We start from the raw sequence: 13,951 nt of genomic DNA, 5'->3' as shown, positions 1-13,951 counted from the left end.
CAATTTTCCACCAATTTTGCTATTAGCCAGCTCACTGCAAAAAGTGCTCAAGGTCTGCTACCTTTGCATCAGCATGGCCCTACCAGTGTGGTTCTGATACCTAGTATAATTGTCCATCCCTAGCCCTCTAGGGGCTGATCCATTATTGTTGACTCAAGAAGAGGGACATCTATATCATCTGAACTTCCTCTCTCCATCAACTTGACAACCTGGATGTTGAGTGCTCACTGATCACATACTTTCCTTACCCAAGGAAATGGACGACATATTGGCATCTGCCAGGAGGACTTAACAGTTTAAAATGGAAACAGTTTTTGTCCTGGTGTCAGCAAAGCAGCAAGAGCTGCTTCAGTTCTTGCTCTGTCTTTCCCCTTCAGAACTCAGTACCTTGTTATTTAGGGTGCACCTCAGTGCCATAGCAGAGTACCATGTTCAAGTAGAAGGTAAGCTAATTTCTACTCATCCTTTAGTGTCAAAGTTTATGAAAGATTTATGGCATACTAAACTTCCGGTGGCCAAACCACTTATTCTATGGGATCTTAATGTCATTCTAGCACAGCTTATGAAGCCACTCTTTGAGTCATTAATCGGCTTCTTTGAGATTTGTCACATGAAAAGTATTATTCCTTGTTGTGATCAAGTTAGCCAGAAGAGTCAATGAGCTTGAGGCATTGGTACATTGCTCTCATATACGCAGTTCTTCCATAATAGTATAACCCCTGGGCTGATAATCTCGGATAAGGTCCCAGAACCCACACCTGAAACACAGTCTCTTAAGGTTTAATTCTTCCCATGATATTGATTTTGTCTGACAGCGCACAATTCTCTGAGCAGGGGAAGAATAATCTTCTAGAACCTGTTTATTGCATTTAATAAGTCCCAAATTAAATGTTCATCGCAAACAGCACTAACAATCACAGCAGCAGTAAAAATGGGCTGGTTTCCAACATAACTTTTGCTGATAAATGGTGAAACTGATTAAAAATCTTTACAGCTTTCGTTGTTTCAAATGCAGTGTTGCAAATTTAGGAGGTCCTTTATCATGCTGTGATATTTTACAACAGGAGGGGTAAAATATCTCGAGGGTGTTCTCACAATATTTTGCCCCTCTCTGGAAAAATATTTTAACCCTTTTAGTGTGATTTTTTTTTTTTTTCGGAAAAAATCCATGATAAAAAAAAAAATGGGGAGGGAAGAAAAAACACACGATGGTGGCTCCTTCAACCAGGGTCACCATTGTCCTTAAGGCCAGATGGTCCAAGTAAACACCCCTCCCTAGTTATTAACTCTCTTGACCCCTGCCCATCCTCCTGACACCTGTTGAGGTGGCACAGCCTAAAAAATAGGTTGAAAAAATAGAAAAAAAATAAACATGTGGTAACAACCCATTCCCTTACCAAAACCCCTTCCCAGTAAAATGATCCCCTGTCTCAACCAAAGATCCTTTCGTATGCAAAGGAGAAATTAAAACATGAGATGAGGAGGGTGGAAAAATTCCCATCTGAAGGAGCAAAAAGATTCCAAAACATGGTTTTCTAAGTGAGCTAAGACTCTCTGTACCAAAGGCTCACTCCCAGAGACCCCAGAGGCCTTCCTCTTTAAAAATAAACAAAACTAGGGAACAGTCATGGACATGCCCTCCCTAGGGTTGCCAACTGGCTCCAGATTTTCAGGACAGTTTGATCCAGGTCTGATTTTACCCCATTGCATGCTGGGACTTATTCTGATTTCCCTATTATATTCTCTAAGAAAAGCAAGACTATATGTACCTCAAGAGTTGACTATCTAGCTAGAATTAGCTCTAAAATTGACTGATGGGCTCACGAGGCAATACCCATGCAGGAACTCCCAAACATGCTCATTAGAGCAAACGCTTTATAAGCTAAGAAAGCAGGGTCTGTTCGGTGCCATCAGATGACATCACCCCATGTGTCATGGCTAATTCATCCAGCTGACTACAGCGAACCCTGTTTATGTTAAGCAAACTAACCTCATTTTATCAACTTTTGTAGATCTATTCTACTAACATCCATTGATTTGCTTTAGAAATTTTATCAATAATTCTTAAAGATACTATTGGAATCTATTCTTCCAGTTGTTCAGGCATTTTATTTGCCAAATTTTTGGAGAATTTTGATGCTGAGGTTTCACCAGGTGTTGAATTTTTAACAGAGCCTTAATCTTACTGCCTTTTTATAGGAGTCTCAAGTAGAAATGTCAACTAGGGCTACTCAGTTTGTAGTATTTGTATTTGAACCAAAAAATCACACCACAATGTTCCTCAGTATAATATCTTTTACGTTAAATTAGCTATTTATGTAGGACCTTCATGGGAACAACTTTGAAAAAACAGACAAGTTGTATGTCCTTCTGGTCCACTTTTATTTAATTTATTCATTCATATCCTACATAAATAGCTAATTTAACGTAAAAGATACTATACTGAGGAACATTGTGGTGTGATTTTTTGGTTTTTGTATAGTTATCTCAGATTGCTGAGTTTATTGGGGCTCTTTTGGAGTTTTGGTATTTGAATTTGAACCAGATAAAAACTAAATCTTGACAATTTTTTTTAGGGCTAAACAGAATCTGTTTTTGGGTCATAGAATAGCATTATTTCCTGATGTGTCCAAAGCCACTCAGACTAGGCACAAGTCTTTTCTTGGTAAAATGCAGGACATGACCTGCTTAGGAGCATCATTGTAAATGTGAAGTTAAATGAGAGGGCAAGAAGTATGTTTTCTATGAGCCAGAACCAGCTGAAACTTTTTCTAGATGCCAGCGCTAGATCTAACAGTATAGTATCTCTATAAAATTGGTTTTGGCTGTTTAGAAATTGAGTATTTTGTTAGTTTCTTTTAGTTTTGTATCTTGTTTTTATGGTCCCCCCTTGTTGAGTATTTTGGGAAAGATGGATTTTGTTCTGTTCTTTTATATCTGCTTCTTTTTTCTTGTATTTCTGTTTACTCTTGTACTAAGTGTTTCTCTCAGAAACTTATGTTTTTGTAAGCTGATGAAATTAGAAATAAATTTAAAAACTGTGCATAATTACTGTAACAATCTGCATATGGTAACCCAGAATTAGATATGAAGGCAAGTTATTTTATAAAGTATGCAGTACAACTCTGAAAATACTTACTTGCGTGTGTACTTGGAATCAGCAGTTCACCCAGACCCTCTAGCACTTTATTCGGAACCATCAGTTTACCCAGATCTGCTTCTCAAAAACTGTAATAAAAAAAACAAGTCTGATTTTAATTGTGCTAGTCAGCAGGGCAAGAGAAAGCACTAGACGAGCTTGGCCTGGGCCTAGGGTGCCGACCATTAGGGAGCGCCGCCGCCGCTTGCGAGCCATGGCCACGAGAGGCAGTGGCAAAGGGAGTGGGGATTCGAATCTCCAATCCTCTTTGCCGCCGCCGCTCACGAGAGGTAGGTGGGACGGTTCTATAATGAGGCAAGGTGAGGCGGCCGCTTCAGGCGACAGAATTTTGAAGGGGCAAAAAGTGCCCCTTCAAAATTCTGCCCAGCCCCCGCCTCACCCTGCTGCCACCCTCCCAGCCCTAGTGGTCCAGCGGGGGGCCCAGGAATGATCTGCCAATCCCGGGCAATTGGCTGCCACCTACCAAAATGGTGCTGGTGGCCTTTAGCCCCTACCATGTGATGGGGGCTACCAGTGCCATTGGCCGGCCCCTGTCACATACATGATAGGGGCAATGGACGGCCTGCACCTAAAATGATGCTGAGCAATTCGGCTAGCCTTTCTGCAGTTCGAGGCCAAGTTGGAAGGAAAAGTGGTGGCCTATATAAATCATCAAAGGGAGACTCGAAGTCAGCAAGTCTCTCAGGAAATGGATCTTCTTCTTCCGCTGGCTTCTCATATAGCAGGAGTTGACAATGTGTGAGCGGATTAGCTCAGTTGTCATAAGTTGGAATCAGGGGATGGGGAACTGGGACCCTGAAGCATTTTGACTCATTGTGGAATGATGGGGTGTTGGCCCTTTCTGGATCTGATGGCAAGCCGCAAGAACGTGAAAGTGGATTGCTTTTACAGGCAGACCCAGGATATTCTAGCACTCGGAGTGGATGTGTTGGTTCAGTCTTGGCAACGGGGAAAGTTACTATATGCATTTCCACCGGGAAATTTTCCAATGGGAAATTACAGACCGGTTAGCCTGACTTCAGTGCCAGGAAAAATAGTGGAAAGTGTTCTAAACATCAAAATCACAGAACAAATAGAAAGACATGGTTTAATGGAACAAAGTCAGCATGGCTTTACCCAGGGCAAGTCTTGCCTCACAAATCTGCTTCACTTTTTTGAAGGAGTTAATAAACATGTGGATAAAGGTGAACCGGTAGATGTAGTATACTTGGATTTTCAGAAGGCATTAGACAAAGTTCCTCATGAGAGGCTTCTAGGAAAAGTAAAAAGTCATGGGATAGGTGGCGATGTCCTTTCGTGGATTACAAACTGGCTAAAAGACAGGAAACAGAGAGTAGGATTAAATGGACAATTTTCTCAGTGGAAGGGAGTGGGCAGTGGAGTGCCTCAGGGATCCGTACTGGGACCCTTACTTTTCAATATATTTATAAATGATCTGGAAAGAAATACGATGAGTGATGTAATCAAATTTGCAGATGATACAAAATTGTTCAGAGTAATTAAATCACAAGCAGATTGTGATAAATTGCAGGAAGACCTTGTGAGGCTGGAAAATTGGGGCATCTAAATGGCAGATGAAATTGAATGTGGACAAGTGCAAGGTGATGCATATAGGGAAAAATAACCCATGCTATAGTTACACAATGTTAGGTTCCATATTAGGTGCTACTACCCAAGAAAGAGATCTAGGCGTCATAGTGAATAACACATTGAAATCATCGGTTCAGTGTGCTGTGGCAGTCGAAAAAGCAAACAGAATGTTGGGAATTATTAGAAAGGGAATGCTGAATAAAACGGAAAATATCATAATGCCTCTGTATCGCTCCATGGTGAGACCGCACCTTGAATATTGTGTACAATTCTGGTCGCCGTATCTCAAAAAAGATATAATTGCGATGGATAAGGTACAGAGAAGGGCTACCAAAATGATAAATGGAATGGAACAGCTCCCCTATGAGGAAAGACTAAAGAGGTTAGGACTTTTCAGCTTGGAGAAGAGACGGCTGAGGGGGGATATGATAGAGGTGTTTAAAATCATGAGAGGTCTAGAACGGGTAGATGTGAATCGTTTTTTTACTCTTTCAGATAATAGAAAGACTAGGGGGCACTCCATGAAGTTAGCATGTGGCACATTTAAAACTAATCGAAGAAAGTTCTTTTTCACTCAACACACGGTTAGACTCTGGAATTTGTTGCCAGAAGATGTAGTTAGTGCAGTTAGTATAGCTATATTTAAAAAAGGATTGGATAAGTTCTTGAACGATTAATTCAGTTGACTTAGATAATAACCACCGCTATTACTAGCAATGGTAACATGGAATAGACTTAGTTTTTGGGTACTTGCCAGGTTCTTATGGCCTGGATTGGCCACTGTTGGAACCAGGATGCTGGGCTTGATGGACCCTTGGTCTGACCCAGTATGGCATGTTCTTATGATCCATTACTACAAAAGATAGCGTGGCATGCAGGCTTGGTGCTTCTGGTGGCCCCAGATTGGCTACACACGCCATTTATTTATTTATTTTTAATTTTTATATACCGATGTTCTTGTATGAAATACAAATCACTCCGGTTTACATATAACAGTGAAATACCCAAAAAAGGGGAGGGGCTTTACATAGAACATTAGAACAATAGAGCAAAGTACAAATTACAAATTAAACATAGTATAGTATAAATATAAATACAAGAAACGTATGAACTCTAAATCATAGTGCAGTTAGAAAAGTCATAATAGGATAATTCAATGAGGTATCCCCTAATTGGGTTTATCATAGCATCTAGGCAGCATTAAGTGTCTGGGAAGGCTTGGCGGAAATGCCAGGTTTTTAGCTTTTTTTTGAACTGCTGATGACTTGGTTCAAGTCTTAGATTGTGGGGAAGCACATTCCATTGGTGAGGGCCTGCTGAAGATAGTGCTCGTTTGCTCAAAGATGATTTTACCGGCGGGGCATACAATGTGCCTTTGTATGCGCTTCTAATTGGTCTGGAAGATGTGTGAGGTTGAAGTTGTGTGCTTAACATGATAGGAGCAAGTTTGTGTGTCGCTTTGTGGACGATTGTGAGAACTTTGTAGCGTATCCTGTGTTTAATAGGGAGCCAGTGGAGGTTACGAAGGATTGGAGTGATATGTTCTCTTTTGTTAGAGTTAGTGAGGATTCTGGCAGCGGCATTCTGTACCATCTGTAAGGGTTTGATAGAATTTGTGGGGAGACCGAGTAGAAGGGAGTTGCAATAATCGAGCTTGGATAGTATGATGGATTGGAGTACTAGCCGGAAGTCAGTGAAGTGGAGGAGGGGTTTTAGCTTTCTGAGGACTTGCAGTTTGTAAAAGCAGTCCTTTGTGGTAGTGTTTATAAACATTTTTAGGTTAAGATTGTTGTCTAGCCAGGCTCCAACATCCCTGACGTCAGGTAAGAACGTGCTATTTGAATTTATTGATTGAGAGGAGCTTGATGAGATGGTGAGGGGGTCATGGGAGATAATGAGCATTTCTTTAATTGGCTGAAGGCAGTCATTCCAGTAGGTGATAGTTTTTTGAAGGGATTCTGTAATCGGGAGAAGGATTTGTATGTCATCTGATAGAAGTAATGGGTGAGCATAAGGTTTGCGAGTAGGTGGCAGAGAGGGAGGAGGTAGATATTGAAGAGGGTGGGTGAAAGTGAAGATCCTTGAGGGACTCCTTGATCTGCAAGGGCTGGATGGGATTCATTGTTGTTTATCCTGACTTTATAGAATCTGTTGCTCAAGAAGGACTGAAACCAACTGAGAGCTAAGCCTTTGATGCCTATGTTGGCTAGTTGGTCTATAAGTATAGTGTGTTTTACCGTGTCAAACGCTGCAGACAAATCAAGAAGAACAAGCAGGTAGGATTGTTTTTTCTCCAGATTAGAGGATGGTGTCTGTGAGAGATAGTAAGAGAGATTCAGTGTTTAGGAATTTGCGGAAGCCGTACTGAGCCGGGGACAGAATGTTATGATCTTCAAGATATTCTGACAGTTGCTTGTTGACAATTTTCTCCATCAATTTGACAATGAGAGGTAAGTTTGCAATTGGTCGAAAGTTAGCTGGGTCCGATGGAGAGGCGTTTGGTTTTTTTTTAGCAGAGGTTTGAGGATTGCCATTTTTAACTGGTTAGGTACCAGGCCTTGAGAAAGAGATATGTTAATAATTTCCGAAATTGGTTTTGAGATGGTGTTCGGGATGGCGATGAGCAGATTTGTTGGTAATGGATCTGATGGGTGGGAGGATGGTTTGAGTTTCTTGAGGGTATTTTCTATCTCAAGAGCAGAGGTGGGCTCAAATGACTCGAGACTAGCGTTTTGTTGCGGCAGGGTTATGAGATGGTGTATAGTGGGGAGGCTGTTGGTTGTGAGGGAACAGGTAAGGTTGGCAATTTTTGTCTTGAAATAGTTAGCGAGTTTGTTGGCTTTGTTGAGTGCTTGGTGGTCTGGAATGGTGGGAGGAGATGGTTTGGTAAGTGAAGAGACGTAGGAGAAAAGTGCTTTTGAGTCAAAAATGAAGTTGTGGATTTTTTTTGCGTAGAAGTCTTTCTTGGTTCTAAGGATGGCGTTCCTATATGTATTGAGAAGGGATTTGTAGATAGCAAGTGATGAAGTGGTTGGGTTTTTTTCTCCAGCTTTGTTCTTTATTTCTTAGTGTTTGCTTGAGGGATTTAAGTTCAGGGGTAAACCAAGGTTTTCTGTTATCCAATGTGGGTTGTATGATTTTGGTTGAAGTTGGGCAGATTTGATCCACAATTTTATTGTTGAGATTGATCCATGAGGTGGTTGCTGTGGTTGCGTCTGTGAGGTCTAGTTAATTTAGTGCTTCGGATATCTTTTCGCTGAGTAGGTCTAGTGAACATGGTTTCCTGAAATGGATAGTGGATTTGGTAGAGACTTGAGGTGGTGGATTGTTGATCTTAAGGGTCATATAGATGACTCGGTGGTCTGACCAGGGAACTGGAGAGCAGGTGGGATTGGAGTAGATGGTAAAGCTATCGTTAATGAAGATGAGGTCCAACATATGGCCTGCCTTGTGGGTGGGGCTGTTGACAATTTGAGTAAAACCCAAGTGATTGAGTGAGGAGAGAACTGTTACGCAGTTGATGGATTGTGGAGAAGCGTCCACATGCAGATTAAAGTCTCCTAGGATTATTGCGGGTTTGTCTGCGTTAATGTGTTTGGCTATAAGCTCGATCAAAGGAGAGGGGTCTGATTCTAAGGTTCCTGGTGGGGCGTAGATGAGGGCTAATTGGAGTTGTTCAGATTTAAAGAGGGAGAATTCTAGTTTGGTGGAGGTGTTAGTATGTTGTAAGGTTATGCCTAGTCCTTTTTTTGCTGCCAGGAGGAGCCCTCCACCTCTTTTTTTGGGTCTGGGGACTGAAAAGAGATCGTAAGATTGAGTGGGAAGCTGGTTTGTTAGTACAGTATCTGTATGTTTTAACCATGTTTCTGTGATTGCACAGATATCAGGGTTGACTTCTATAAAATAATCGTTGAGGATGTGCAATTTTTGGAGAGCAATTGAGCGTTGAATAGAGATAAAGTAAACAGAGAGAGACCTAGGATTTGTGTAATAGGCGATATCATTATTGGGATTAGCCTTTGTTGTCGTGCATTGTGATGATATGCAGGTTTTGTGTACTTTCTGAGTTTGTTCCAGATTGTGGGTATAGTGCAAAGGTGCATCTTTGTGGCGCAGAAGATGGGAACTGTATTGCGTGGGAGTAGAGATACTGCTGCAAGTGCTGGAGTGGCTGGGCGAATGCAGGAAGCTGGAGTGGCTGGTCGAAAGCTGGAGTGGCTGGTCGAAAGCTGGAGTGGCTGGACGAAAGCTGGAGTGGCTGGACGAATGCAGGATGCTGGAGTGGCTGGATGAATGCTTGAGGAGAGCTGATGTAGAACGCTTAGATTAAGGAGAGGGTGGAATAACAGAAGGAGTTAGCGTGGGTGGCTTCTAGTTCTATGTGCTGGTGCGCACGAAGGGGTGCACAAAGGGGCAGGCCCCTTTGTTGCGCTCCTTAGGAGCGCGACGCCAGGCACGTGGCGCCCAGAGCCGTTTCAGCCCTTTAAAGGGCTCTGGGGAGCCATGGGAGGCGTCGGGGCTTCCGGGGCAGGCTTACCGGTTCCCTTCTTTTTTTGATTTCTATTCCTTCTGCCGTCCGATTTTAAAGGCCGCTTTTTTTATTTATTTATTTTTTATTTTTGAGATCGCCTCGGAAGCCTCGCGAGAGGTTTGTCGCAGGTCCACCTCCCCTGGCCCCGATGGGCCGACGCCGATCGCGCGGAGAGGGCCGACCCGGGCCGAGGGAGAAGTGCAGGACAGTGGTGCAAGAGGAAAAGTGTACGCCCGGAGCCGTTTCAGCCCTTTAAAGGGCTCTGGGGAGCCGTGGGAGGTGTCGGGGCTTCCGGGGCGGGCTTACCGGTTCCCTTCCTTTTTTGATTTCTATTCCTTCTGCCGTCCGATTTTAAATGCCGCTTTTTTTTTTTTTTTTGAGATCGCCTCGGAGGCCTCGCGAGAGGCTTGTCGCAGGTCCACCTCCCCTGGGCCCGATGGGCCGACGCCGATCGCGAGGGGAGGGCCGCCCCGGGCCGAGGGAGAAGTGCAGGACGGCGGCGCAAGAGGAAAAGGAATGCTACACAGATCTCTGTCATCTGCTGGCAGAGGATCTTTGGCAACTCCCTCTGCACAGGGGGCTTCTGTGGCAGGGTCCGGTATTTCATGACAATCCAGATCTGTTTTGTTTTATGGTTTGGCCCTTGAGAGGGCTTGACTGTTGAACTGAGGGTATTTGGGTGCAGTGGTGGAAACTCTTTTGCAGGCATGAAAATCTTCCACCTCCTTGGCCTATATCCAGGTCTGGTAGGTTTTTAAACATTGGTGTCAGGGCCACTTTTGTCTTCCTGCTTCAGTATCTGTTCCTTTGATCTTGGAGTTTTTTCAGGAAGGTCTAAGTTAAAGGTTTAGGCTTGAACATGTTCAAGGTGCAGATGGCTACCATAGCATATTATCAGGGATGCATACAATGGAGGCCCCGCCACATCCAGACGTGTCTAGATTTCTGATGGGTGTGAAACACCTTAGACCCCTCTTGCATTTCCCAGTGCCTTTGTGGGATTTGAATCTGGTTCTCTTTTTGGCAGGCCCGACCTTTTGTCCTCTGAGGAGTATTTGTTTACGGTTGTTGACCCTGAAGATGGTGTTTGATTGTTATTTGTTTGGCGAGGTGGATTTCAGAATTGCAAGTCTTGTTGTGTAGAGAACCCTTTTTGGTTATTATGCCGGATAGACTCCAATTAAGGACAGTACCTGCCTTTCTTCCGAAGGTGGTTTCAGATTTCCATTTGAATCAGTCAGTTTTTCTACAATCCTTATATAGGGATTTGGATGGACAGAAATTCAGGAAATTGTGGCCATTGGATGTGTGGCGGCATTTATTGTATTATCCAGACGTTACCAATGTCTTTTGTAAAACAGATCGGCTCTTTTTCCTTCACTGAGGAGTGAAGAAGGGGGAGGCAGCCTCTCGTGCCACAGTGGCTCAGTGGGTTAAGGAAGTGGTGACAGTGGCCTATGTGGATGCCAGGAAGCCTCTTCTGAATCAGATAAGAGCACATTCAACCTGGGCGCAGGTGCTTTCCTGGACAGAATTGTGTTTGCTTTCTCTGGCAGAGATCTGTAGAGTGGCCATGTCTTTGCATTTGTTTGCCACATACAATCGATTAGATTTGGCTGCGCAGGAGGATTCGTCCTTTGCTAGGGCAGTGCTGCTTGGTCTTCAAGCAGCCTCCTGTACTTCTGGGGAATAGCTTTGATGCATCCCATTGGTGTGGACTGGCTTGCCCGGATGAAGAGGAAGGTGAAAATACTTCTTACCTTATCGTTATACGATATTTGTTTTACAGTTTTACGATGCGACTTGGTGGTGGAGCTGAGTCCCTTCCTTTCCATTATGTTTAAAAAAAAAATTAATAATTAAGTAATGGAAGAACGTTCCTTTTCAAATAATGATTATTGGTAGGATACAATAATGTTTAGGCAGTTTAGTGTGCACAGTTGGCTTTTGAAGAAAAATACTGGCTGGCTAATGTCTGTGATGAGCTATATGAGAGGGATGTCAGCAAATCATTGTTCTCCATCTCCACCTGCTGGTTGGAGAGCACAATGCACTGGTGAGGAGTAGCTTGCCCTAATTCAAGGAAAGGAAATTATCAGGTAAGAAGTAATTTTACCTTTTTGTCCCAGAGCATTACATTTTTGCATCAGATAACCAATCAAATATATTCTTTTTTTTAATCACAATTTGTTCTCTTTCTACCACCAATAGACCTATTCACGAAAATACCTTTACCGAGATAACATGCATTAACAGGTGATAAGTACATTACTACTGAATAAGGCCCATTAGAACTAATAGAAGCTGTGGTAAATATTGCACATGATCGCAGTACTGTGCTTTTGTGAATCAGCCTGTAAAACTTCGCTGCTGGTTATTTTGTTTTAAAAGATCTCCTTTGGTATCCAAATATTGTTAATATCTTGTTTTGTTTTGTTTTTTAGATCTCAAGGAGGATCCTGATGTCATTACAATAGGTCAATATTTTTGTATTTTTTTGAGTATAAAAGTTTTCTTAAGTTTCTTTATTATTATTTTATAAATAGTGTTGATAATCCACCCAATCCTACATTTTTTAAATTTAATTTTTCTGGAAATGTCTTATTAATAATGAAATCTAGGAGATATCTGTTTGTACTGATCAGTAATAAAATAATTCATAATTTGAAAGCAAATATGTTGCCCTGTAATTGAATCTATAAGATTTCTATGCTTTGTAAATGGGAGTTTACAAGAAAATAACCACAGTATATGGGGAGGGGAAACCCTTCTGCAGTTACCTTGCAGAATTACACAGATGGGATAAATGTCCTTATTTCCTAAAATATTATCTAGTGTCTTTTCATCTTTAAGATATATATTCAATAGCATTTCTGCTGGCTGCAGCACTTGGGGAAATTTCAGAATTCAATTTAGCTGCTTTTTTATATATATAAATCATTGTTCTCCATCTCCACCTGCTGGTTGGAGAGCACAATGCACTGGTGAGGAGTAGCTTGCCCTAATTCAAGGAAAGGAAATTATCAGGTAAGAAGTAATTTCACCTTTTTGTCCCAAAGCATTACATTTTTGCATCAGATAACCAATCAAATATATTCTTTTTTTTAATCACAATTTGTTCTCTTTCTACCACTAATAGACCCATTCATGAAAATACCTTTACCGTATAATAATACCGTATAATAATAAAGCTTTTCCCTCAGCATAGTCAATGACACTACTTGGAGTTTTGCCAGATTTAGACTAGACACATTCAGAAATTCCTCCTGGAAAGACAGAAATCTTTCACCGCTTACCTTCAGATATATATGGTAGGGATGTGAATCGTTTTAGGACGATTAAAATTATCGTCCGATAATTTTAATATCGTCTTAAACCGTTATGGAACACAATACAATAGAGATTCTAACGATTTATCGTTATAAATCATTAGAATCGTGAGCCGGCACACTAAAACCCCCTAAAACCCACCCCCGACCCTTTAAATTAAATCCCCCACCCTCCCGAACCCCCCCCCAAATGACTTAAATAACCTGCGGGTCCAGCGGCGGTCCGGAACGGCAGCGGTCCGGAACGGGCTCCTGCTCCTGAATCTTGTTGTCTTCAGCCGGCGCCATTTTCCAAAATGGTGCCGAAAAATGGCGGCGGCCATAGACGAACACGATTGGACGGCAGGAGGTCCTTCCGGACCCCCGCTGGACTTTTGGCAAGTCTCGTGGGGGTCAGGAGGCCCCCCACAAGCTGGCCAAAAGTTCCTGGAGGTCCAGCGGGGGTCAGGGAGCGATTTCCCGCCGCGAATCGTTTTCGTACGGAAAATGGCGCCGGCAGGAGATCGACTGCAGGAGGTCGTTCAGCGAGGGTTCCGGCGCCTCGCTGAACAACCTCCTGCAGTCGATCTCCTGCCGGCGCCATTTTCCGTACGAAAACGATTCGCGGCGGGAAATCGCTCCCTGACCCCCGCTGGACCTCCAGGAACTTTTGGCCAGCTTGTGGGGGGCCTCCTGACCCCCACGAGACTTGCCAAAAGTCCAGCGGGGGTCCGGAAGGACCTCCTGCCGTCCAATCGTGTTCATCTATGGCCGCCGCCATTTTTTCGGCGCCATTTTGGAAAATGGCGCCGGCTGAAGACAACAAGATTCAGGAGCAGGAGCCCGTTCCGGACCGCTGCCGTTCCGGACCGCCGCTGGACCCGCAGGTTATTTAAGTCATTTGGGGGGGGTTCGGGAGGGTGGGGGATTTAATTTAAAGGGTCGGGGGTGGGTTTTAGGGGGTTTTAATGTGCCGGTTTTGCGATTTTTCGATTTTTCACGATTTTTCACGATATTTTACCCCCCCAAACGGCAACAATACGATTCCCTCCCCCTCCCAGCCGAAATCGATCGTTAAGACGATCGAGGACACGATTCACATCCCTAATATTTGGAACACAGTTCTCATACATCAGGTATTTTTCCTTTTGAACTAATTCCAAGATGCCATCTTTATCAGATTGAGAATAAAATGAAATCATAACATTGGTCCTTCTCATTTCATGACTTTGCTTCTGGTAATGACTGTTGATTCTGATCCTCCACAGAAGGATTTTTGTTTTAAATCTTTCACAGTAAGAATGTATGGCACCTCTTCCTGCCGTACATTAAACTCCACCAGGACCTGATATTCCCACCAAC

General features: G+C 43.0%; 1 protein-coding gene across 1 annotated transcript in view; it reads left to right on the top strand.

Annotated features, from left to right (window-relative positions):
- TTC23L (tetratricopeptide repeat domain 23 like) overlaps nt 1-11,915 on the top strand; it is a 114,128-nt gene extending 102,213 nt beyond the window's left edge. The window contains exon 12 of the mRNA XM_029579026.1: nt 11,726-11,915. Coding sequence (XP_029434886.1) covers nt 11,726-11,744 — 19 coding nt within the window. The 3' untranslated portion in view covers nt 11,745-11,915. The remainder of the gene's footprint in view (nt 1-11,725) is intronic.
- The last annotated feature ends 2,036 nt before the right edge of the window (nt 11,916-13,951 follow it).

Source organism: Rhinatrema bivittatum, chromosome 1 (genome assembly GCF_901001135.1).
Source record: "Rhinatrema bivittatum chromosome 1, aRhiBiv1.1, whole genome shotgun sequence".
NCBI lineage: Eukaryota > Metazoa > Chordata > Amphibia > Gymnophiona > Rhinatrematidae > Rhinatrema > Rhinatrema bivittatum.
This window is presented reverse-complemented; position numbering and strand designations above follow the sequence as displayed.